The 27,304-nt window shown below is 45.9% G+C and overlaps 1 protein-coding gene across 2 annotated transcripts in view; it reads left to right on the top strand.

Annotated features, from left to right (window-relative positions):
• The window catches only part of MAN1C1 (mannosidase alpha class 1C member 1), a 330,020-nt gene that overhangs the window by 269,519 nt on the left and 33,197 nt on the right, over nucleotides 1-27,304 (top strand). For both annotated transcript variants that reach the window (XM_085647808.1, XM_085647809.1), the window contains exons 8-9: nucleotides 1,241-1,334; nucleotides 4,362-4,477. In XM_085647808.1, the coding sequence (XP_085503934.1) occupies nucleotides 1,241-1,334; nucleotides 4,362-4,477 (210 nt within the window). The remainder of the gene's footprint in view (nucleotides 1-1,240; nucleotides 1,335-4,361; nucleotides 4,478-27,304) is intronic.

Below are 27,304 nucleotides of genomic sequence, written 5' to 3'. Positions count from 1 at the left end.
CGAGGACTTTAACCCCACGATACCAATGGTCTTCATCCTGGTAAATTTAGAGTAGTCCACCAGCCCTGCTGACAACTCTAAACATTGGCAGGAACCTCCGTCATGGCGGCTCCTGTCAATGTTTTAAACGTTTGACGAACAGCTCTGTCAAACAAGACAGCCGCCAGTCAAACTTTTATAAAGTTTCACATTTTTCAAAAGCAAACTCTCAAAGTAGGTGTTTGTTATTGAAAATTGTAAAACTAATGTAACTCACAACATGGAAGTTGTCTCCCACGGTGTGGGGGTCATTATTAAGATTTTTGTTTTATTTTGTCTGTCTTTTGCTGCCTCATTTTTTACAGCAGTGACAAATAACAAAAAAAATTCATAACACAGTTTACTGTAGGCAGATGGTGTTATATTTAAAACTCCAACGGACTGTAGTCAGTCAGCTGTCAGAGGAGTAGGTCAGCGACAAAGTCGGAGTAGGCTTTGTCACTGATATATTTTAGGTCCATCTGCCGTGGAGGGTTTGTTAGAGAGGGTACTCCCTCACAGTTATGAATCATGCCATATATATTTACTGTCAAAGTCACTTTAAAGTTTTTCCATGAACCTACTTCAGTCAATGCTTGTTTTCACCTTTTTGAATATTTTAATGTAGTTTTAAATTGTGATTGTAAATCCAATGCAATTTTTGTTTTTCTTGGTATCCGATCCTGTTGAAATGCGTATTTTTATAACCAATAAAAAAAGAATGTCAGCATTCCGTGAATAATTTAGATTTTGCTTACATCTTTCTAACCATTGTACTTTTGGAATTGATTTCATTGTTTGATTAGTAAATGACTTAGAATGGCAGGTTCTATAAACAGGCAACTTTTCTGATAACAGCAAATCACTTGTCTCTGATATTCAGACAGAACATGAAAAGCTGAGTCCGGGATGATTAAGATATTTTGCTATGTACAACATATATACCTGTGTGTGTATTTTTTGAGTGTACGTGAAGAGTTTTGTGGCAATACAAAAGAAGATATTATTTAATATCAGGCAGTTTTCCATGCTTTGGAAAGCTTCAAGATCCTAAAGAGCTTATGTATTAAGGAGTCTTATAAATTACAAAATGAACGTTCTATGTCGGAGCACTCATTCAGTCACTGAGCTACTGAGGCATGCTGTAATAAACATTTCTTATCAACAGCAGAAGCAGGATTGGCAGGTAAAGACTAATTAAAGTGTTTTGTTTTGCCTATAGGTAATGAATATCCGGAAATTTCTGAAAAGAATTGAGAAACCTCATGGTTTATACCCCAATTTTCTCAGCCCTGTCAGCGGAAACTGGGTACAACGTATGTATAGCATTCTTGTTAACCCATATTAAATATTGTCAAAAATACAGTATTTTGAAATGATGGTCCATGCATGGTAACATTTTATATAAAAAAATTACCACAATTGTATCACAAAGTGTCCCATCTTATAAAGAAAGCTGTATCTGTTCAAACCAATTAATAAGACAAGAACTCACTTTCAAATGCTTGTAATTATGCATACTATTTCAGAGTGATTACATTTCCATATTATTTTTAGAAATGAGAAGATTATTACGCGAGTGAAGACATGGTAAGGGGAATAGATAGATGTTGCATACCTTTATTCTATGCAATTTATAATTGCTAGAAAAGTCAGATGTGTCACTCAGGGCTAATTGTGACAAAAGGTCAGCATTTGGGAGGTAGATGGAATCACTGCATTTGGTAAATAGTGATGTATGCTCACAAGCTGCATAAAACAGCAGGGAAGTTAGTTATTCAAGAGTGCATATGCACAAAGAGCAGATCAAAATACAATGGAAAAAAGAAATGTAGGGTGTATTGTGAAGATGAATAAAGACAAAGGAAATGAAAAAAGGCTGGGAAAAAGCAGAAGTGCTAAAACAACGATTGTGTTCCGTGATCACAACAGAAAGCAACAATGGCGGAGAACGAATGAGCTCCAGAAAATCAATGTAAGTGAGAGGGCTGTGTGTATTAACTCACTGACAAAGAAGAGCATCCTGGTGGAGCCGACAACACTGAAAGCACAATAAAAGAGAAAGTCACAGAGGAAAGAGCTGTTTATTCTTACCATTGCAGCAGCTTCTCTTCCAAAAGGCAAAGCCACTGTACGCTATTCCTCCACTCACATCACTTTGCTTATCCAGTTGCAAACATCTCAGTACATCTTTTGTCAGAAAGCTGAAAACTCATCCACGATTTAGAACAGTGTTTCCCAAGCTTTTTAGAACCACGACCCACTTTTTAGTACGACAGACTTTCGCAACTCACCCAGCTCTGGACAAGTGGTGGGTGACTTTTTTATGTTAATATTGCATTGCGTGGTAGCGCATTGTCATTTACAGACAGTACATTATCCATTAAAATGGTAACTACATTTGCACAGGCATACAGTTTTTAATAAAACTAATTTTTACACAAAAGATAATGTGTGGTAATTGGGTTTCAGTGAACATATATTATTAGTGAATCACTAAGTAAAGTGTATTGATTTGTTCTGACCCTATTCAAATCTTTGTTTCCAGCAAATTTCAGAATTACGCAAAAGATGTGCTTAATGTTTTGCTTTCCTAACTGTTGAATGTGTACAGTTCATGTGCAGGTATTTACATTTTGATGTGTGTGACGAAAAACGTGACATCCCACATCCTTTTCTTTCACACTTCATATACCTAGCAAGACAGTCACATATTTCACTTTACTTTTCTTTCTCTGACTGCAAAGGGAGAGGAGTTTGTAAACACCAGCCCCAATGTTAAAAAATAAGCATCAGAAGACATAGCCTGACATTTGACCTCAGTCTTTGAAACGCAGCAAATGTGAAACGATAAATACAAAATTTAAAGGCATCTTTATTTATTGCTTGGACGTTTGCGACCTACCGAAAATCTGTTTGTGACCAGACCCACAGTTAGGGATCCACTGATTTAGAGTAATAATCTTGTACTCGCCATTGCATTTCGTCCATTTTGTTTTACTGTAAGTAATGAGTGCTACCATCACATAACATAATGGTACTCAGTTTTATGAGGTCCGAAGGATCAAAAGTGAACTGTAGGTTGTGTATGTGATTGAAAGTAATTACTCACCTTTAAATCCATTCACTTGTTTGTTTCTTCTAACTGACTTCCATTTTTCTGATCAACATATGATTATGGTCTAATTCCAATTTTCGTAATAGGATTTAGAGGTAAGCCCCCTCTATTAACTGAGAGTCAATCAGGTGCCTAAGTGCCATGATAGACCTAATATGTCCTCACATTTATTCCAAGGATGTACTGGTCATAGACTTAACCTCATATGATGACATGGGATTCTCGGAAGATATAATTTAGTCTACCAACAAAGGGAGAAGTAACTCTCATTCCCGTTCAGTCCCTTATCTAGCCAAATAAATGAATGGGGTGGGGATCTGCAGCTCATACCTCAGAATGTAGATGTGAATCTTCAGATATCCAATAACCACTGAACTGTTGTTCGTGCAATGATCCCTCAAATCCTAGACACCCTATAGCTGGAACTCCTGAATAGCCAACTCAAATAGCACAAATTGAGACTCTTCTTAATTTTTTCAAGTACTGAGTGCAAGCGATACCTAACCTGCAGGCACATTCTTGGTCCCCGATTGAAATGTGACTAACTTACAGGGAAGTAGTCCTCATTTGCAACTCTTTCCATGTTTCAAGGGATTATAGCTTTCCAGAAGAGAAAAGTTTAACCACTAACTTGACATTACTAAAAGACATCTGCTCAGCCATGAGGACAGAAGCATTTTCCAGGGTCACACTTTACAAATGTCTTAACTGGGAGGAAGGGACAGTGGCTTAAAAAACACCTATTCACAGTAGACCAGAAACAAATCCCTGGTTTGTTTTCATCTTGATGGGCTGTTTTTTGAAAGAACAATGACAAGCCACCATCCAGAATAGCAAAGCACTGGGGCACGATGGTTGTACATCCTCTGTGGGATGGTCACAGCCCTGGAATCCTCTCCACCTACCATTCCACAGCTGGAGCTGTCTCCTTACTCTAACATCCTTAACCATGCTTTCTATACCAACCCATAACTCCTGTGGCAAAGGCAAGTAGAGCTATCTAGTCCTCTAGTTCGATGTATGTTAAACCTACAATGCTGTTTATTTATGTGCCTAAAAGATTTTCACAACTCTTCTGCTTAATGCAACTTTGATAATTAACGTCAAGGTAAATTGGTCGAACCACTCAACATGTGTCCATACCACAAAGTCTGCTATGATGGATATACATTGGTGGTTATGACAAACTAAATAGTAATTATCTCTTGTGTTTGTGACACTGCAGACCATGTCTCAGTTGGAGGGCTTGGAGACAGCTTCTACGAATACTTGATAAAGGCTTGGTTAATGTCAGAACGGACAGACCATGAAGCAAAGCAGATGTACTATGAGGCTCTGGAGGTAAGGAACGTGCTATTTTGAGACAAATAATTGTCCTCAGATCCAATTAAGTTTAGTGTCTCCATATTTGTTTATTGTAGAGTACCAGCAGCATAGATTCTGCTCTTGTGACAAATACAGCATTTTGGGGTGGAGGTGAGAAATGCCGACCTTTACAAGGTTGTGAGATAAACATGGAAACACCTGAAAACCAAAACCCCTAGACTTCCACTCATGGTCCTCAAAATCTCCCCAATCCAGCACATTTCCCTTCAAATGGGTTGTCTGTGCCCAGACACTCAGTTGCTGTAGGCATGGCAGGAACAGCTTGCTGGATGTTGGGCTTTGTCAGAACCGTGTTCAAAGGGCTACGAGACAAGCATGAGCTACTGAGCCCAACTGTGGCGGTTGAGGGCTTTTACCGCTGATGTCCCGCGGCCCAACACACTATGGATCCTGATCAACTGGGCCATGTACCTCTTCAGCACATGACTCTCAGTGGTAGCACGGGTCAAGCTGTTCAATGCTTCTCAGGGTCTAGGAGGTAGAAACAGGGGGTGAACATAGACTCACAACTCAAAATACATGCAGCAGCAATAAAAGATTGTCCAGTCAAATGCTTGCTTTTATGAAAAAGGAGAATTTATAAACCTACACAGGGTAAAGTACGGCATATCCAAGCAAAACATACAGTACCTTGAGGTCAGAGCTATAGTGTTTTTGAAGACTGGTTCCTGAGTCCCATTACCCTCTCACTAGTGGTAGTGGTTATTACCCATTCACTGTAGGCAACATCCAGGTAATTCTCCACCAGTAGTCCAAGTCTCAGGAGTCAAACTCCGACTCTTATTAAGTCAAAAGTATTCTAGTGCTGAACTGCTATATGGCAGGCAAGTTCCCCTCAGGCCACCTGGCCCATAAATCAGTCTTACCTGCACCAGCCGGACCTACACGGCTGGAATCTCCAAGCATGCCCCCTTCATGGGCACTGCAGCAGCTGTTTTAGATGAGTTCCTCACACACAGCCCTGCAGGGGAAATGGTCACGCATTCTTGAGTTCCTCACTCGCAGCCCAGCAAAGACAGCAGCCCAAGGGTGGGGGTGGTGAGTACTCAATGCTCCTCCGATGATGGTAGGTTTGATTGGATCCTTCCCACAGGTCGGGAAGGGATTCGACACTCATTGCGATGGTCCTCGGTCAGGATTCGGGCCCCCACTGGTCTCGATGGTGGCCTTTGCCACTCGATGACTCTCACGACCAGACCATGCTCTTGCCTTTCTCCAGCAACCTCACCTGTCGCTGACTTTGTTCTGCAAATGGGCTACAGAGCGATCAGCACAGCAGCAATCTTCATGGCAGACCCACCTGGCATACAAGCCTGGGTCTTTGAAATTTATGTTGGGGTCTGCTTCCTTTTCAAGTGCCTTCTCCTCTGCCCTGCCCTTCCTCCAAAAAGCAATCTGTAACAGCAGGAGGGACTCCAGACCCACAAAACAGACCATGGGAATGACTATAGTGTCACACCTGGGTGTCAGCCACAGTGATATGTGTATCAAAAGATTACGCCAGGTCCTGATCCTTACTCTTTATAAATCACTTATAAGTCCCATCTCCTGTGGCAGGGCCTTTTCCCAGTGAGCTGTTAGCAAATCAAAGAGCACCCTTTGAAGTATTGTATTGTAATTGCATTTATATAGCGCTTACTACCCCTGATGAGGCGTTGAAGCGCTTTTTCGGCAAGAAACATGCTACTCTGGAACCCACAAAGGATTAGTGGTGAATTAGTATAGAGAAATATGAGATTAATTTGAGCGGTATATATGTTAGTCTGTTATTTGGATTGAGAAGGATAGTGGAGGGACAGAAGAGGGAAAAGGTTTGCATTTATATAGCGCTTGTTACCCCTGCTGAGGTGTTGAAGTGCTTTTCAGTGAGAAGCATGCTACTCCCGTACCCAAACAGGATTAGTGGGGAATTAGTATAGGGAAATATGAAATCAATTTGAGTGGTGGACATGCTAGTCTGTTATTTGGATTGCGAAGGATAGAAGAGGAAATAGGTTTACATTTATATAGTGCTGGCTGTTCCTGATGAGGTGTTGAAGTGCTAGTACACGGACAAGCCTGGCTCTCCCTTCTGCCAGTGTGTTCTATCCAGCTCACGAGAAGGCAGCAATCCACAAAATGTCTGGGGGGGATTCCTCTACCTCATTATACTACTCCAGTTAGCCCTGAGTTTACCAAAATGCAAAGAAGAATCTTACATGTATTGTACCGTTCACAGGCACACATACATCCAGCACATGAGCATGACACACACACACGCACTGCCCATTACTGCATCATCCCTGTATTGTACCATTCACAGGCACACATAACTCAGCACATGCGTATAACATAATACACTGCACAGCACTACGTCTTCCATGTATTGTCCCATTTACAAGCACACACACATCCAGCATATGCAATCTCACACACTGCATCATCCTTGTATTGTACCATTCACAGACACACATACACCCAGCACATGTATAGAGCACACACGCAGTGCACTGCACTGCACACCATCCCGATGTAGGCCAGATTGAGTTAGGCACACAGCGGCAGAACTTTAAATGAGTGAGCCCGTAGGCCTCAAGCCAGTGACACAGGTAAAAAAGATCTTATCATTCCTACTGATCTCTACACGGTATGCTGCCACCACTGTGCTCGTACTTCTTAACTCCTGGCAACGTATCCCATCATCATTGTGAGGGTAGTATTTTTGGTGCCCATCCCAGTCTAAAAAGACCGCAGTCCATGAGACAGTCCTATCTCAGGGCGCATAAGCATGATCATTGTTAGCCCAACAAAAAGAAAATCAGCATCAGGGCTCCAGATGTCATTACAGTTGGGGCACTCAGGGCAAGGATTCATGTCCATCACCAAGTGAAGACTTTTCCAGCCCAAAAGGCCCCTTGTTACCTTGTGGTCTGGAGCCACAGACAAAGGCAGTTCCTGCTGCAGGTCCAGTAACGAGTAGGGGGTGTATTAGGGAATGAACACCAGAAGAAAGAATACTAGAAGATCCCTCTGGCCATTGCCAATCCAGGGCCGCTTTGCCAAAGTCCTCAGAATGGATGAAAAGATAGGCCTTCTTTTAAAGGGAACAGGGTCTCATAAACACGTTATGTCAGAAAGGTGAAGTATGGGAGGGTTCGACTGACCTCCATCCCTCCAGCTTACCCACAAGAAGCACTCACAGATTACAGGGGTAGGGTGTCACTATTCCATACTGAATCCCAGTGTCTGGGCAGAGGCTACAGGGGTAGGATCCAAGAATATGTGCCTCTGTAAGCCCAGGAATCAAACAGGGGAGAAGGAGAGGTGTGATGAAAAAGAGAAAGATAGACTGAATCCTATCCCTCTTCTTACAGGCAAGTGGACATAACGATAAAAGATGGAAGTTCAGAAATGTTTCGGTGGGGGGGGGGGGGGGCTTTTGTGGAAAGGAAGAAGAGGGACTGAATGATGGGACCAAGGGCAAGACACTCAATTCGAAAACCAGTATTACAAAGGAGATTTTGTCCTGAAGGAAATACTGTAAATCTAATGACATCTGACTGAAGACAGCATGTGGACTGAGCTGTCGTTGACTGTAACAATCATTTGTGATAGCTCACTGTTACATTCAGAGTTGAGCCCCCTCATGTCAAGATTATCTGTATGTTCAAACACACAGCCTAATACATACCTGTATTGTCATTCTTGATTCGCTGCTCTGAACAGAGCCTCCTAACTTGCTGGAATTCTATTTGCAGGGGCTCCTTTGATTGTCGCTTTTTGCAATGAAATGGCTTTGGCAATGGCCTATTTTCGCTTTGTTGAGGGGCCATTATTTTTCTATTTGGGAAGCAGGTTTAACTCAAGATGCAAAACCATCCTCTCTTGTAGCCTATTGTTGATTATCTGAAGGAGTGAAATTCTGTAGGAAATGCCCCTTCTTTCAGTGTACTGGAGGGTAGTGGGAAGGGAAGCATCGATCAGGAACAATAGATGTGATGAAGGGCTGCTTGTCTAGGACCAGGTTGCATCTGCACAGGAGACACTGGCACATTGCACACTAGCAGCTGAAATACCATGCGGCAACAAATAACAGAATGTGATCTCAATCTGTAAATTGGCATACCACTGTCAGTAACAAACTGCAAACCCCCATATAGAAAAATATATTAATGCTGCAAAATGCTGCAAAACAAAGGACCATTTTAAATATGTGTGCCCTCAACTCCTCAGTAACCATCAGCGCTGAGTATAAACTTCATGAGATGTGAATGAACCCATTCTACTCCTTGAGTGATCATGAGACTGCATTGCAGATCTTTAGTGTAGTGAATTGTGGATGTAATATTCCCAGGTGAGGTGTACTCATAACCCATAGTTTTGCAAATGAATCTGATCAATGGTCACTTCAAAAGTAATGTTAATGTGGCGTACTGAGGGTCTGAGGCACTGTGATGGCTGCTGAGCCTGGAAACACAGTGTGGTGGAATGCCATCAAGAAGAGACTCATCATGAAGCATAATGCAGGACGTGTGCTTCATCTTACTGAAGGAGTAATATTCTGCAATGGCAAGAATCAGTTTAAACAGCACTGAACTTAGTTTTTTTCCAAACAAGCCCAAATTGGTTAGAGAATCCTGAATAAAATATAGGTATCTACAAATATTTACTGAATCAAATGTGGACCTCCAAATTAAATATTTGCATGCAAACAATTTTTTTCCTTCCCTTCAAATGAAATTTGTAGCTAGGCCAAATTCTTTAACATGGGCAGTGTTGTAAGCCAAAACGCAGAGCCAGGATCAGCAAAACCGATATCCAAATGTTTGCCTTTCTCCAGTTTTCACTCTGCATGAAAATTAAATTCTTACTTTGTGACTAAATAGTTGAAATTCAAGTCTCCGTCATTGCCATCAGGCACATCAAGTCTCTCTTCAGGAGAGCAGCTCTGTTGTGCATGATTGCCTGAAAAATAATTTATGACTTGATTTTGTTTTCACTTTGCTGGGTCAGGAGTCCCAGGCCCACTAGCAATGTGAGCCCTGTGCTGCTCAGATCGTTATTTCAACATTTCTGACTGATCCTCTATGTTTTCCTTCTGAGAAAACACATGTCCCGAGCCTTGTGGACGATGATATACAAGTAGTTGAGCATGCTGCTCTCTAGAAGACTGTATGTCTCTCTTGAGAATGAGATTCACTGTATGTCCTGCTACCGTCTCTAAGACAAGGACTTGTCATTGCTATTGGTTGGTGTCCGCTCATTCAAAGAGGTGTAGCTCTTTTTACCTGAACCCCAAGAGGGTGACTTCCTAGTTGCTCTCCCTGAGGTATTTGTGTAGTCTGTGTTGACTGGGATACCTCACTTACATGGAGTGTGTGTATGAGATATGTGTGTCATTTGGTAGTGCAGAAGTTGTTGGGATACCCCACGCTGGTGGACACCTGGGTACGTGCAGCCAGAAGAAGGCAGGTTTTAATGTTATACAGTTTTAATTTCAACTAATTTAGTTGCAAAGAACCCATAAAAATATATTCTGCTGATATGCTCAACTCTTATAATTAATTGTCTTTCTCAAATGGAACTCTCAGCTAACCACAAAAGAAATCCCACACACCAGTGACAAAAGGGAGGAGAGGAGTCTGGTCAGAAAGGCAGTAATTATTACTACCACTGTGCTGGTCCAACTACTACTTGCTTCCAAGCTCCAGCCCTTCCAGCACCTAAGGGCAGGAAAAGCGCATCCTACTTGATATCACTTTCAGTTTGTGGAGTCTTCAATGAAAAACAGCTAAACAGAAATTCAAGTCTCTCCTCGCGAGGCTTCTCCTCATGTTGCTTTCAAAGCTGTCCTCTGCATCTCCAGAAAGGCCACTCACTTTATCCACCCATGTAATTACATGTTGAAACCCTTCATGTTTGAAATTACATTTTAAATATTGTGATCATGCTTCCTCCAGACACATATCAATGAGCTCCTTTCTTTTCAATTCATTGCAGAACTCGTCTCTTATTATCTGTAGAATAGCTGGGGAACATCAAGTCCCTTTCAGTAACAATCAAAGCCTCATTTCGGACATGACCTCTCACAGGGCACTATCCTGCTCTCAGGGAGCTCCCAACTCTGCAATGACCATGCCTTCAGCTTCTAGGCTTCATGAACTACATTCTGGGAAGTAGAGTCTCCTAACAGAATCTCCTTTTTCAGAAAACGGTCATGTACGCAGTGTCGCTCTGTAAAATTAGGAACACCCAGGAGTAAAAAATCTCTGTCATAGCCTTGTCTTCCAAAGCTTCAATATCGGACTCAAAGCAGAGCGGAGCTGAGACCACAGTCACAAAATCAGTGAATGGCACCCCCTCTCCCGGTGATCAAATACAGCCATTTAGGAAGCCAGATGAGAAACCCTCTTCACATGTGTGTCACCATCAGTTTTTATCAGGTGTTTATCTACCAATAACAGTATTATGTCTATAGAGGACACCTTCTTCAATACCTTTGGTAGTTCACTGCAGATCCTGCAATGTCACCAGGATTGGTGATTCACCTGAGGGTGGGCCATACCTAGTCAATTCACACTTCATCACTCTTCTTGTAAGTTCTCCATTCTAGATGATTTCCTCAAGGCAAATAAATCAACTTTCTCTTACTTTTTACTGCCCTTGGTGTCTGTTGAGGGTATTTCTCTGGTGTTTGGTGGTCAATGCTGTCACCATAGAGTTAACATAGGGACTGATGGTGAGATGCACTGGTGAAAGTCATCAGTCATGCACATTCCCAGTAGATCTGTAGTGAGGATCCACATATAGAGCCACACAGCCCAAACCCCCACTGCTCAAACCAACTCAGCTCCACAGATGCTCACTCCCCGTCAGACATCCTTACATAGCTCCCAGCCAACAGGGGCAGCACACCTGGGAGGATCCTGAATTCTTCCCACACTATAGAGCACCTCAGCGATTCCCACCCCCTCCTTCAGAGGGCCTGTTCAGGCTCTGCTTTTTTGCATTGTGGTATCCACTCACATGTATCAGCTTTGTGGAAAGGGAGATTGGCCAGCACGATATTAGTTACTCTTGAATGTCAGGGAACACTGTTTTGTCAATCAGACTGGAGCTCTCCAGCCACCTGCCAGAACACAATGGTGTTGCACACCTTCAGCATTTATCCTCCGGTCACTTTCTCAGCTGTATTCTTTAGTCATGGTCCTGGAATTCATGTCATGTCGGAGTTCAGAGAGAGAGAACATTCCAGCTCACCCCAACGAACAATGCTGTGGAGCTCAAGCATTGAGATAACTATCTCCTGTCTCCGTCCATTGTTCACTCCTCTCCTGGCTCACTTCACTATCCATTGAAGCCAGAAAGATTTGCTTGTTGCTAGAATCCATAAACTGTCAATGGATTTGGAGGACTTTCCGTGCTCATGTTCTATTATGTGAATACATTTTTAAAGAGTGCTGTTACTCAAATGTGTCCTGGCGGATAGTAGGTGAATGAAGGGAAAACACAAAGATTCAATATTTGGGGACGAGCTATCTCTTCACTCTTTTCCTAAAAGCCAAATGAATACTTTCTGCTTTAAGGCTCAAAGACAATTAATTTGGGGGGCCTGTGCCGCTTACACAAAGCCGAAGACGTTTCCACAGATATCATTGGATTAGACCAGTTTGGAACTGTCAGGGTATGACTTGCGAAGAAACATGATTTTGGCAGTCTGTCACGGAGTGTGTGGCACTGCTATCCCTTGAACAAAAGCCTAAGCCCCTGTAGTCAACCCTTTCAGGCAGAAGCAAACCAATTGACATCTCTTGGCATCAATCCAGCCGGTGGTTTGATCACTGATGGGGAATTCCTACCTCTACAGACACTTAAACCTAAGGGTGTGACCACCCCTGTGGATATCTTCCTATACTGCTGCATAAAAAAGCACCGCAAACTTATTTTCCGCAGTTCTCGTCTACTCCTTCTACTTTAGCAGCCCTGACCCTAGTCTTTGCTTCCACACCACCCGGAGGTCTGATCACAAGATTGTACAATGCTACCTCTGAAGTGTCTGTAGGACCTGAATCCACCACAAGGGAGAAAAAAGAACGGGATATGAACATAGAGTTCACTGATGCCATATGGAAGTATTGCTGTAAACAACTTTAAAGAATATCACTAAACAGCAGATAGAGGTTACTTCATTTCAAGTTCCTACACAGATTGCACTACACCTCCACATGCATGCTTGCTCTTTGCCTTGCAACAGATTCGGGCTACCCCACATGCCACTCACCTATGGCAAACTATTATCATATGGCTTTGACCTGTCCATCTATTTTCTCATTCTGGGTAATCAACTTACAAACTCCTTTCCAAAATAATTTCTCCTTCTCTCTCCCCTGCCCCAATTTAGGCACTCCTGGGACGCGTGGAAGATTTCTATAAACAGACTAGACGGTTTACGGACCCTACTACTTGCAAAGTCCAGGGTTGCTTTGAGATGGTGCCAGGGTCCCCTCCTACAAACAAATACTGGATTAATGACCTCATCCATCATAATGATATCTTGGGTATATATAGACCCACACTTCCCCACACCTCCTGACCCAAGGACATCTGGCTCCCACTTTATTTATCATCCTGGACAACTTCCCCCTCACCCACCCTGTAATTAAAGACAACAGGCTTTAAAGATGTAGTCTGTTGGTAAACTGATGCTTCATGTTCGCTCTTCACAGGCCCATTATTGTCAGTTATGCGTCCTGTTGTTAGTCTCAAACTGTCAATTTGGGAATTATGACTTTCTTAAGCATGTTGTAACCTATCCAGTCCAATGTGAATGGAAAGGTTTCTTGTACATGTTTAAAACAAAACATAATTTTTTTTTTTATTTTTTTTTAAATGAAGCAAAAGCCTAACAACTGTTCCTGATTAGCCGATTGGCCTGAGGACTGTGATATAGGAATGCACAGCTCAGATGGTTTTATGGGATGCAACAGTCACCATGTAATCTGACACTGAGAACGTTCTAAGATGTGTGTCCCCTTGATGCTCTTGTTGATGTTTAACTGACCATTTATATGGTCAATAACAGGCACTAAGAACTCAGAACAGGGCTGATGTTGCTGTACTCTCAGGCTGGAGGTGGTAGAATGTGGTGCACTGAGAATAAACCTTAAAGTAGGTGAAGAGTGAAAAAAAACGATCTTCTACAAGTGCTGCAGTGAGGACCACTGCCTGCACTAGGATTTGTTTGAGACCAGTTGTCTATGCCTAGCCTGATACTACAATTGTCATTGAGGCCACCAGACTTTTTGTACTTTCCCTCTGTCTCCCTGAGACAGAAAAGAGTGTGTCTTCCACCAAAGGGAAAAAGAAAGAGGTCAAGGAATCCACTGGGAGGAACCACTATGCTGTGCGTCTTGCCTAAGGGTTTTTTTCTCTCCGCGCAACTGCCTTAGCTCTGTTTGAACTAAAGGCATGACAGACCTTGCAGCGCTTTCTTTGTGGCACCTCGGTAATGCTCCACCCTGACTGTGAATCCTTTCAATCCCCTTGTTTTTTTCCCATTGCCACGTACCTCAGCATCCGAGGGTTACAGCTGTATTTGTTTGACTTGGACCCCTCTAAACACCGCCTCCATTGTAACTGTTGCCCTACCTGCTTATGAACTCCCAGCAGTGTGTGCAAGAGTACAGTAGCTGGACAATAAAATTGATGCATAGATGCAAGTCCTACCAGGACAGAAGTGAATCCCCGCTACAAAGATCAGACACATTGTTAGAACACTTGTGGTAGTTTCCTAAAGATATTGTTATTGTGTGTATTGCCCCCTGACTACTTAGGAGCAGATTGCCTGCATGATATGTGTTGAACGGGACTTTCTGTAAAGCTCTATAAATTACATTTTACAAAGCTATCTTTAGAGATACTTCATATATTAGATGAATAAAAGTCTTCCCTGTTAAGGTATAGCTATTGTTCGCCATTCAAGTGTGACTCGGAGCTCAGTTTTTCACTACTCTTCATGAGTAAATCATAACTCCTCACCACCCCTTCAGAGATAAATCCTAGAGAAAAGAATCTTGGCATTTGGAGAACTTTACCTAGTGTCTGGTTCCTAAGGTTTCAGGGATAACAAAGAATATTTCTTATAATTATTCCCCAGTGCCCCTGTGACCACATGTCCCTTGGAGATTGGCTTATTAACATTTGTTTTTTTGAGTGACTGTGCTGGCAGATGAAACAAAGATCCCAGGAAATAAATAAATCCCACCAACTTTACCAAGCATTGACAAGACTAATGTGGCACATGTTCAGTGGCTTTGTATTGTAAGCAGGGTGGTCAAAACAAAATTTAAATCAGATGAGGGTAAACCCAGAAGGTCGTTCCCCTTCACTTATAACTTTCTCCTCACATAGTCACTTTACTGGTGCTTTGCGTACCCTAATGACCTGCAGAGATCCTCAGGAGAAATTGGAGAGAATTTGAAGACAGTTAAAATGGGTGTGAGAAAACAGGCTTTTTGCAGTGCACCCCACATTTTGCCCCCATTTTTGACAGATACTTGTGTTTTCTGACTCTGATTGTGGCCTGGGCTCTGCTAACCAGGTCCAGGGCCAGTGCTCTGTTTAAAAGTTATATGGTAATTAGGTGTAGATATAATTGGTATGACAACCTACTTGTAAGCCCCTAGGATATCGATGGACATGTAGGTTTAGAGGCCCAGTAGATTTAATACACTTAAGTGTGCGCTGCTGTGGTGCCTGCTGTCATTTCAAAAGCCAGCTCAGCCTTGCAGGCTGCTTTTAAAATTAAATGATGTCCAAATTCGACTTTGGATTCCAAGGCACTTCTAAAGTCTTAAACTACCTTATTCTTACATATAAGTCACCCCTAGGTGCCATGTTAAAATAAGCAGTGACATTATACAATTTGTTTTACATGCCCTGGTGAGGGAAAAACTGCCAATTTTGGTTTTTCCTATTGAAGTACATTAGCTCCATTTGCTAACAAGTGAAGGCTTTATTTAATATTAATAACGTCTGTCTTTACATAGGAGTTCGTTACATAATAAATCAAAGTGTCAACTAAATAGTTGCAATGAATCTAACAACTTGTCAATGTTGGATTTATTATAACTATTGTAGGAACGACGTTAAAGAACTGCTTTCCTAAAGTTACCCAATTCAGCTCTGTAGCAGCCTCTTCCGATTGGCCAACCTTCGACAGGCTGAGCCAAGCTGTCTTAATGAGGTATGAAGTGGCCTGAACTGAAACAAAGGAGGCATCTGGTGGGAGGAGATCTGCTGCCTGCAGATGCCAGGACATGAAGGGGTTGGGTAGCCAAACTGGTCTTCAAAGGGAGATAGACTGTGAGGACAGGAACCAGGCCCACTCCCACTTCATGCTCCCCCAGTCAGATGGGAGCCCCTGTAATTGAATTAGGAGATGGTCTGGAAGGGGAGTGTAGGGGAAAGTTAGCCACGCCTGTGGGTGAGCTTAGCCAGATATGAAGCTCCAGGAGAGATTTTCTCCATTTTGGAATTTTGTGAACAGTGCTTTCTGTGACAAGAAATACAACGCTTCAGGGGAAGTAGTCATAACAGAGGTAGGCACCCTGCACCCATTGGTCAGGGATACCTCCTTTCTTGCCAGCCCAGAAACATGGATAAACATGTGAGAGTTGCACTGCAACACGGATCCCTCCTTGGAAATATCAAGAGATGGACTGCTCGTCTGAACCCCTGGTCTGCACCAAGAGAGGACTGCACTCAGAAGGACTGCACCTGCTGCACACTCTGGGCCTCACAAAAAAATACTTTGCTTTGCTTCAAACGATTAGCACCAATGAAACATACATAAGCAATAACATGAAAGCAACAAGTAGGAAAGAGCTTCAAGACATCACCTGCATCAACCCCACCAAGACAAGCCCAGCTGATCAGCTGCACCTGGACTTTAAAGGATGTGACCATATGCAATGTGGGAATTGTAGTCCCAAACATCCAAGAGGCAAATCAGAGCTTTTGTACCCATGGCTGGTGTTGGGGACCCTCAAAGACTCAAAAGGAACATCTGGAGAAGGACTGTCTTGGTGGACCCTTGGACTGCACATGAGAGGACTACACTTATAAGGACTGCACCTGCTGAACTCACAAGGCTTCACAACAAAATGACTTTGCCTGTCTTAAAGAATAAGGGGTGGACTCCCCAATCTGCAGCAGGTAGAAAAGTTCTGAAAGGGCTACCTGCAACATCAGCAACAAGGAAAACTCCAGCTGACAGGCTTCACCTGGATTTTACATGGATTGACCAGGTGCTTTGTGAGAGTTGTAGTTCCAGACCCTAGAGGCAAACCAGAGCTTCTGAACCCTTGGCTGGTGTTGTGGACCACTTTCTTGCATCAAGAAACACTTCTAGAAGTAAGTGTAAAAGTGTTACATCGTGGGCGGCCGGGACACTTGACTTTGTCTCGGTCCAGCGCAACTGTTTTTAACCCTTTGAGCACTATTTGCTTCTAAGCGCTAGTTTTAATTATAATATTTAAAAAATAATATCTCCGGTTTCCTATATTGGAGTTTTGTCATTTTAGTGTCATTTTAATCTCAAAAATATTTCCTATTTTTATAAATTGGTGTTGGATTTGTATTGTGTGTTGTGTCTTTTTTAAATGCTTTACACACCTATCTCCTAAGTCTGTCTTGCAGCCAAGCTTCCAAGGGTTGAGCAAGGATTCATTTGTTATGGGCCTTATTTGTGATTGTGGTGTAATTACTAGCTGTAGGTACCTACCTGCACCTACTTAAAACCCCCCTTCCAACAACGGGGATTGCAGGATCCTTCTTAGTCCTTGAAATGCCATCTATTACTCAGGCCCAGGTGGGTCTGCAGACCAAATAGAGGGAATGTGTCCTATTTCACAAGCTCCAAACACTTCTGCATGAACCCCTGAATTTCCAATAAACTGTTACAAGGCTTGGTGGTTTGTTCCCTAACCACCAGAGAACCCTGAAGCTATGACGGGAGTGACATTGTGACACCGATTTGCTTCCTCCTTTCCACTATGGGGCAGATAGACAGAAACTAAGACTGGCTAAGTTTCAGAGTGCACAATAAAGAATTAAAAATGTATCGCTAAAAAAATATATATGTGTATATAACTCCATTGCCATTCTGTCTATCATCATATAATCTCACCAGAAGCATTCTTCCGATAAGCACGCCACAAGAAACCAATGGATAATTAGTTATCTGGCAATTGTTGGACAATATTTTGTAAAAGATTTTGGCGCATCAGCAGCTCTGCCATCTACACAGGATGCACCCCAATATCCCTTCATGCAATAGCCTTCTCTACATGAAAGGTACAATTCCTATTTTGCCCTTCCTGGCATAAGGTCGCAGGTTCCCCCAGTTGACTACCTCTGCTATTTTACTCATAAAGGCCGACATCCCAGAGCAAGTTTAAGTTCAGACTGATGATCCCATACGCTGCTTGCCTGTTACTGACAATACTTCTGCTTCTTGCTTTCATATTCAAAATGACTCAAAGGCCAGAAACTACTACTGTTTAGGTTTCAAGGTCTGGTGTATGGTCTTCTAAACTTACTTTCTTGTGAAGTTTCTCCAAGTCACTGGGAACTTGAATGAAATTACCAGGGCACTGATTCTTTGTCTTATTGGTTGCCTTTCTTAGAGTTGTGATAATGAACCTTGGTGACTGAGAAGGTAACTTGAGAATAAAGGGGCCAAAGTTGATCAGTTGTTAGCCATTTGCCGATTAGGTGGGAAACTATCACGTTTTAGGACATATTAGCTTGAAGTTGACAATAATGTGGTCACTGAACCCTTTTAATTAACTAAACGGTTTCTAAACATAACCGTTTGTTGAAGTGACCAATTAATTTGGGTGGCTTTATATTACAATCCTGTCTTCATGTATTCACCCCAACCTATAATATGGTTGGAAAACGCTGCTGTGTCCTTTTACTTTACCATTCCCTAATCCGCAAGACATTGCTAAGTGGCACCGAGATGTGCACTAGCGCATCTTCAACAACTGGCTACCACAAACCCTTGGTTCCATTGCCCCACCGCAACCATGCTCTTCCCCAGTCAATAAAAATTCAACATGGTTGCTCACAACAACAGTAGTTTAATGTAATCCTAAATAATGTGTTACAGATTGATTATAATCATAGAATCGTATATTTTCAGGCTGAATTTTCTTTCTTTTTTTATTGACAATTGCTACAAACAAAGCTGAGTACATTCACATCTATTTCATGTTGCATATAGTGTACAAGGTTGTGTCACCGGGTGAACAGAGTATGAATACTTTCGACCCTTTACCGTACCCAGCAGACCCACCCTCACAATGCATAAGAAGTTAAACAGTTAAACAGGGGGGACATCGTCTGCGCTTTTCAGTCACTCATTTCCAGATCAGATTCTTCAGGTGAAGGGGTGCATATATTCCCACGAAACGCGTTCCATTTACCCCACACTCTCTTCCACTTTCGAGGACATCTTCTACTAATAAATACTGCCTTTTCCGCCACCATGGCACTGTCTAGGTCGCGACACCACTGCTGGTGTGAGGGGACCATCTGCACTCCCCAGTGTTGAGCGATGTTCCGCTTAGCCAGTGTGATACCCAGTGAGGCCCAGCCCTGCTCCGCGTAATTAAGGTCTGTTGGTTCCCACACATTGAGAATGCATCTCCTTGGCTCAGGGGGGACACCAAAGCCACACACCCGAGTGATTGTTGCCATGACGGCCTTCCAATATTGTGTGATGTTGAGACAGTCCCACAGTGTGTGGTAAAAGGTGCCCGCCAGCCCACAGCCCCTAAGACACAGTGGCATATCTGCTCTCCCCATTTTGTGGAGTGTTGTTCTGGAGTAGTATGTTCTGTGCAGTATTTGAAGTTGCACAAGTTTTAGTCTAGAGGGGATCGCCACCTCCCGCGGGAATAAGAGCGTCTCCTGCCAATCATGCTCATCCATTTCCCCCACCTCAGCCTGCCACTTTTCTCTAAGGGTGTGTGTGGGATCTTTCTGGTGGTTGACCAATTTTCGGTATGTGAGAGAAATAGCTTTTTTGGTTAGACAGTCCGTCAATAATCGATCCTCGAGCGGCGAGGACTCGGGGAGATCAGTTACTGGAGGTATGGCCCTCATCAGTGCGTGTCGGATTTGCATGTATTGGTATTGCTCCGTCCCTGCCATCTGATACGATGCGTGCAACTGTGCGAAAGTGACCACTCCCCCCTTCTTCCACAAGTCACCAACCTTGGATATGCCTAGCAGATCCCATCTGGAGAAACCCTTACTTGTACGCAGCTTGCCCAACTTTGGTGTGTTCCAGAGTGGCGTATGATGTGTTATCACTCCCTCCCAACCGAGTGCGCGGAGTGCCATGTGCCAAATGTGGACGGTGTGCGCTGTAGGGCCAATCAGTGCGTGTTTCCGGGATTTGTTTTATAGTGTGCCCAGGATTCCGTCCGCGCCGAGAGTGTGCCTATCCATGCGCAATGCTGGTTTGTCCTGTGGGGCGTGGAGCCATTGATTAACCACTATTAGCTGGGAGGCCCAATAATAAAGCTGAACGTTGGATAAGGCAATTCCACCGTCATACCAGCCCCGTATTAGCTTGCACATTGCTATGCGAGGGGGCTTCCCCTACCACAGGAGGTGGCCAACCTCCGCCTCACTGGATTTAAGATAGGAGCGAGAGACTGGGAAAAGTGTATTTTGCAGCGCGTATAAAAACCTGGGGAGAGCCATCATTTTAAACAAGGCTGCTCTACCCAATAGCGTCAGAGGCAAGGAATGCCAGTGTTTCACATCACTACAGAGTCTTTTCAGGGGGGGGCAATAGATTACACTCAGCAAATTGTGTGGGGTGTGGCGTGATGTGTATACCTAGGTATTTGAATCCGTCTTCTGCAATCTGGATCTTGACACGCCGGGGCAGGCATGGAGGGGGGCCCCTAAGTTTGTATAAAACCAATTTCTCCCAGTTAATGGTATAGCCGGAAACTCTACCGTAGGACTCACAGATGTCAAGCAGGCAATTGAGTGACCATCTATAGCAAGATGTCATCCGCGTAAAGGGAGATGCGGTCCCAACCCTCCGCCCACCTCAATCCGCGTATAACAGGATCCCTCCTGATCCATGCCACCAAGGGCTCAAGCACTAAGGCAAACAGGAGGGGGGACAGCGGACAACCCTGCCTGATCCCTCGCCCTAGGGGGAAGTCCTCCGAGATCCGTCCGTTGACCACCACTTGTGCCAGTGGTTGTGCGTACAGTAGTCGAATCAAGGCACAAAATTTAGGCCTGAAACCGAAATGTTGCATCACCGAAAATAGAAAGGGCCACTCCACTCGGTCGAAGGCCCTGCTGGCATCTAGAGATAGAACTACCGCTTCCTCTTGGATAGTGTGTATGCGAGCCAGCACTCCATGTAGTCTCCTGAGGTTCATTGCCATGTTCCGGCACGGTAAAAAGCCGGATTGGTCGGGGTGTACCAAAGTCGTAAGATGAAGCTGGAGTCTGGCCACCAGCGTTTTCGCAAGTATTTTCGCTTCTGCGTTAATAAGTGAAATTGGGCGGTAGGAGGTGCATTCCCCTGGGGGTTTACCCGGTTTGGGGATCGCTATAAGTGTTGCAACCCGTTGGTCTCTCCCATTTTGAGGCTGGCTTCGTACATTCTAAGCATGTGTGGCACCAGTGTGTCTGCCTCTTTTTTGTAAAGCTCCAAGGGGATACCGTTTGGGCCCAGTGCTTTCCCCGGCTGGAGCCCTCTATTGGCTGCCGTGATTTCATCGGCCGTAAGATCTGTCTCCACCGCGTGTACATCCTCTGGTGTCAGCTGCGGCATATGTATATCCTTAAGGAAGGCCAGATTCTCCTCCACCGATGTCATTGCAATGGAGGTATATATTTTTTCGTAGTGGTGTGCGAATGTAGTGACTATGGCGTGAGAGTACGTTACTGACTCCCCATTAGGTAAGTGGAACTCCGCCACCCAGCGGGCGGCCCTTTCCTTTTTATCTAACCAGGCCAGGAGTTTACCGGCCTTATCCCCAACTTCATAGATGATGTGCTGTGTTTTCGTGACCCGTGCCTTGGCCTCCTCCCATACGTGGTCTCTATATGCTTGTTTTGCAAGGCTTAGTGTGTGGGTTGTGATATCATTAGGGTCTGACGCGTGCTCGCTCTCTGCCCGACCAACCGCTTGCTCCAGCTCCCTCACCTGCTGTGCCTTGTTTCGTCTATGGACCGTGATCGCAGAAGTTGCCTGTCCACGTAGGACTGTTTGTTATGCCTCCCATAGGATGATGGGAGAGGCCACTGACCGCTCATTTTCTTGGAAATAGTGCCCCGAAGTTTTGTGTAAGTCCTTCCTTATGGTTGAGCCCTTAAGGAACCCAGGATATATAGGATATGTGCGTCTCCTCCTCGTGAGGTGTGATGTACATGTCACCAACACTGGCGAGTGGTCAAAAATACCCCTAGGCAGGTGCTTAATTTCCACTATACTTTCGACACCCCCTGTTGAGGTGAGGATATAGTCTATTAGCGATAGTCTATTGCGTGCGCCCGAGTGATGAGTGTATTGACGTTCTGTGGGGTAACGCGTGCACCAAATGTCTACTAGCCCAAGTGCGTCCAGGAATTCCCTGAGGTGTGACGTAGTTGTCCCCTGGTCTTTCGGTGGGTGTCTGTCCCATGCCACATCTAATGTAGCATTAAAGTCACCCCCTACGATTAGTTCCCCTGGGGGTAGTGCGAGCAGCAATTTACCCAGGGCCAGGAGTGCGATATTGTGGAGCGCCGGATGGATAGACACAGAAACAAAGTTGTATGTGCGCCCCTCCCATTGACAGGCAAGTGCTGCAAAACGCCCCTGATCGTCCGTTCATGTCCCAGTCATCACTAGAGGGCAGCTCTTCCGGATCAAGATCCCCACTCCCCTGGAGCCCGACGTAAATGCCGCCATTTTGTAGCCCCATCTATCCAGTGGCTGTACCCACCAGATGTGTTTCCTGTATAAGGGCCACTGACGGAGCATGTCTTCTAAGATGTTGTAGTACTAGTCCCCTCTTTATTTTGTTGCACAGACCATTTACGTTCCAGGATACTACGGTAAGGGGGGAGCTTACTGTGTGTGCATTCTCTGGGAGCGAGTGCGTACGGTCAGATATTAGGTCCCCTTGGATTCGAGGGCAATTGTTTGCCATCACAACACTTCTAGTGGTGCACCGACCCTCACCAACACCAACCCTGCCACAAATTGTATCAGCTCTAGATGTTCCTGTGTGAATGACCTAAAAATAACAAACTTTTTTTTTTTTTTTTTTAAACCGTTTATTACAAAATTAAAAAAATATTCAAAGATGGGCCTACAACCTTCAGGCCGGCCGCTAGCAAACAAAAGGAGCATATGGTACAAACAATAGCGCGCATGCTGCGGCAAAGGGAAATGCACAGGAGTTAGCAGCGTTGGTAGCCACACCATCCGGACCCCACATAACGGTTTCTTTTTGATATAAATAACAACAGGAAACAAATCCACAAGGCAACCCACAATCGGAAACAGCAGCATGTGCTCCCCTAGAAGGGGGACCCTACCAAGCCATAGGAGTATCAAGGGGGGGAAAAGGTCAGGACAGGGACTAGGCGGACTCAGTGCCCGGTACCGGGGTGATAAACCGGCTAAGGGGACGGGGCCGGAGACGGATCGGGCAATAACGGCGTGGTACAGATTCCCCCGCGGTAGGCGTTCCAGGGGCCCCATACTTTCACCCATGTCCCAGGCTTACCTCTCGCAATATACACCACCTTTTCCCGAAACATGCACCAGTCCATGTTGTCCTTCCAGGCCGAGACAGTCGGCGACCTCTGGGAACCCCACAGTTGGGCAATGTCGCGTTTGGCCACCATATATCCCAGAGTCACCCACCACGTCTGTGGCGCCGAGTAGTCGGTTGGTTCCCACACATTCAGAAGGCATCTCCTCGCTTCAGGCAGCAGCGACACATGCGTAACCACCCGCAGGACCTCATGCACACCACGCCAGAATCGCTCCACCTCCGGGCATTCCCACAGAATATGAAGAAAGGTCCCCAAAGAACCACAGCCCGTCCACAGCATAGCCCATACGCAATAGCCGTGGCCCCGTGACGTAGACCCTATGGAGTATCTTGAGTTGGACGAAACGAAGGAAGGCCGGTATGGCCACCTCTTTCGGGGAGGCCACCGCAGAGACCCAGTCCTCGTCGTCCAGCTCCAATCCATCGGCAACCCATGCCTCACGAAGGCTAGTTAGCAATCCCGCGCGGTCATTAATGAGTTTTTTATAGATTAGTGAAATCGTGCTTTCCGGTACATGTCCATCTAGCACTCTGTCCTCCAGAGGGGAATACTCCGGGATGGAGGCAACATCCGGGAAGACGGAGCATAGCGCATGACGGATCTGCATATACCGAAAGTACTCCCTGTCCTGCAACTGGAATTCCGTCTGCAGCATCTCGAACGTTTTGAATCCCCCCCTAGTCCAGAGGTCACCCACCCTGCTGATGCCTATCATGTCCCACTTCTCGAAGCCCTTCGAGGTCCACAGGGTGCCCAACTGCTCAGATGCGTATAGTGGCGACGCCCGGGTCAAACGATCTTTCCACCCCATCGCTACATTAGCCGCGTGCCACACTCGTACCATGACACGCGTGGGGCCCGTCAGACGTGCGTCGAGCGAGCTGGAGTAAAGCGCTCGGTTATAATCACCACCCGGCAGTAACATCTTATTCATTTCAAAGGCCGGGTTTAGAGCGGGCCCGTACAGGCCGTGATTAATCGCAGCCAGCTGGGAGGCCCAATAATACCGTTTGATATCCGGGAGGGCAATCCCCCCGTCATACCACGGGAGCGTCAGCTTCGCCAGGGCGATACGCGGTCTCCCCTCCCAGAACAGGCGGCGTTGCAAACTCTCCACTTCGCGGAAGTAGCGCGCTGGGACGACGTCCATTGTGTTCTGCAGAGCGTACAGGAAACGCGGCAGCGACATCATCTTAAACAATGCCGCCCGGCCAAGCGGCGAGAGCGGCAAGCGCCTCCAACGTGCGACATCCTCCTTCAGGCGCTGGAGGGGGGGAAGCAAGTTCTGACTATATCGGGCCTCCGCGTCCAGGGTAATGAAGACACCCAGGTACCTAAATCCCCACGGGGCGATCTGGATAGGACAGCCCCGCGGAAGGATAGGAGCCTCCCCGGAGAGAACATACACGCACGATTTAGCCCAGTTGATGACAAGGCCTTAGTTATGGCCAAATGAATGCAATACATCAACCAGTACTATCAGTGATTTACGTGGGGAAGCCAGGTACAGGAGAATGTCATCAGCGTATAGGGATACGCGGTCCTCATACTCGGGGGTCCAGCGGAGACCACGGATAGAAGGATGCCACCGCAGCCACTCCGCCAGGGGCTCCAAGGCGAGCGCGAAAAGGAGCGGCGATAACGGGCAGCCCTGCCGCGTGCCTCTGCCCAGCTCGAACGGAGCCGATACTCTACCGTTCACGACCACCTGTGCCAGCGGGCCAGAGTACAACAATTTAACCCAACTGATAAACCCTGGGCCAAACCCAAATTTCGCGAGCGTCGCCCAAATATATGGCCATTCCAGTGTGTCAAACGCCATAGTGGCGTCCAAGGACGCCAAGATGGCCGGCTCCCGTATGTACGGGACACGTGCGAGCACCCCATGCAAACGCCGCAGGTTAAGCGCTGTGTTGCGATGGGGGATGAAGACGGACTGATCCTGGTGAATCAAGTCACACACTACGCCGACCAGCCGATTGGCCAACACTTTGGCAAAAATTTTGGGCTCCGCATTCAATAGCGAAATGGGCCGATAGGATGTGACTCGGTCCCGCGGCCTCCCCTCCTTGTGGATAACCACAATTGTAGCCAGACGCTGGTCTAGCGGGAGGGAACCCGTCGAGTGGGCCGCAAGGAACATAGCACGGAGATGTGGAGCCAGCGTATCCGGTCGCAGTTTATACAACTCGATGGGAAGACCATTAGGACCCATGGCCTTGCCGGAAGCGACCGAGCGTATGGCGAGGGCAATTTCTTCAGAAGTTGGAGCGGCGTCCAACGACACTCTGTCCTCCTCCGAAAGGGAAGGCAGCGCGATATCTCTGAGCAGGGCATGAGAATCCTCTTCAGAGCGGGAGGACACTGGGGAATACACCCCACGGAAATAGTCTGCAAAGCAAGAAACAATGTCTTCTGGGTCAGTGACACACACACCATTCTGTTTCTCAATCAAAGGGACAACTCGACTCGCTCTCTCCTTTTTGTCCAGCCACGCAATTAATTTACCAGCCTTATCACCCACATCATACAGTCTCCCCTGTTGCTCTCTACTGAGGCCCCTGGCCGCCTCCGTGACGAGGGCCTTATAGGCCGCTTGCTTGAGTCGGAGAACATGTAGTTTATCCTCCGTCACCCCACATTCTAGATCACCCTCCAACTCGGTTATCTCAGCTTCAACACGGGTCACCTCCTCCTGTTCGCGCCTCCGGGAGTGGGAAATAAGGGACAGGGCCTCTCCCCGGAGTACCGTCTTGAATGCCTCCCACAGTGAGACCGCCGATGACACAGACCCCACATTCTCGTCAAAGTAGCGCTTAAGGGATTTAACCAGCTCCGCGCGAATGGTGGGGTCTCGCAGGTACCAGGGATTAATCGGGACCACCCTACCCTCTCCCCTCGGAAGAATATCAAAGCGCAACAAGAGCGGGGAGTGGTCCGAGATACCCCGCGCCAAATGGCTCACCTCCCCCACCCTCCCCACATGAGCCGCCGGAACCAGGACATAATCTAGCCGTGAGAGACTACCATGAGCCCCGGAATGGAAGGTGTACTGTAGCTGCGTGGGATGTTTCAAACGCCAACAATCCACCAGCCCCAAGGTATCCAAGAGGCCAGGCAACCACGCCTGGGCCCGGGGGAGATCCCTAGGGGGGTGACGGTCCACAGTTCCGGAAACCACAGCATTAAAATCCCCCCCCACCACTAGAATCCCCTCCGGAAGGCCAAGGAGGAGGCGCCCCAGGTCCGCAAAGGTGGTCGTCTGCAGCCCGGGCGGGACATATACTGACACAAAAACGACCACTCTGCCCTCCATTCTGCCCACCAAAACCGTATAACGTCCCCTGTCGTCATGGAGCACCTCATCAATCTCCAACGGGAGCGAGTTCTTAACCATAATGCCCACACCCCTTGAACCAGACGTGAAACCCGAATGGGCCACAAGGCGGTAGCCCCGTCGATTCATAGCACGAAAGGAGTCAATGAGGTGTGTCTCCTGCAGAAAAACTATATCGGGCGAAATTCGCTTCAAGAACTGCAGGACCACACCTCGTTTTATCCTGTCCCCCAGTCCGTTAACATTCCAGGACAACAAACTCAGTCCCCTACCCCCCATCATAAACAGAAGCCATCACTCATCCCCCAGAGAGCACTTTAGAGATAACACAATGATACATTTGCCTTGTGGTATAAACGAACAACACCCCACCCCAACCCACCCGCCCCAACAAAACTCCCCCCTCCCTGCACCCCTGCATGAGCCCGGACAGCCCCCCCAACTTGCAGTGTGCCTGTCGCCCCTATATAGTGAAACTAGCTAGACCCCCTAGAGGAGGAAAGAGTACCCCTTCCAGACCCCACGTAACCTCCATGGGAGAGGAAAGAACAAAGACAGAAGCTCGGTCGAAAGTGGCATCATAGTCGTCC

Source organism: Triturus cristatus, chromosome 3_2 (assembly GCF_964204655.1).
Source record: "Triturus cristatus chromosome 3_2, aTriCri1.1, whole genome shotgun sequence".
NCBI classification, from domain to species: Eukaryota; Metazoa; Chordata; class Amphibia; order Caudata; family Salamandridae; genus Triturus; species Triturus cristatus.
The sequence above is the reverse complement of the archived record's forward strand: the minus strand, read 5'-3'. Positions and strand labels throughout refer to the sequence as shown.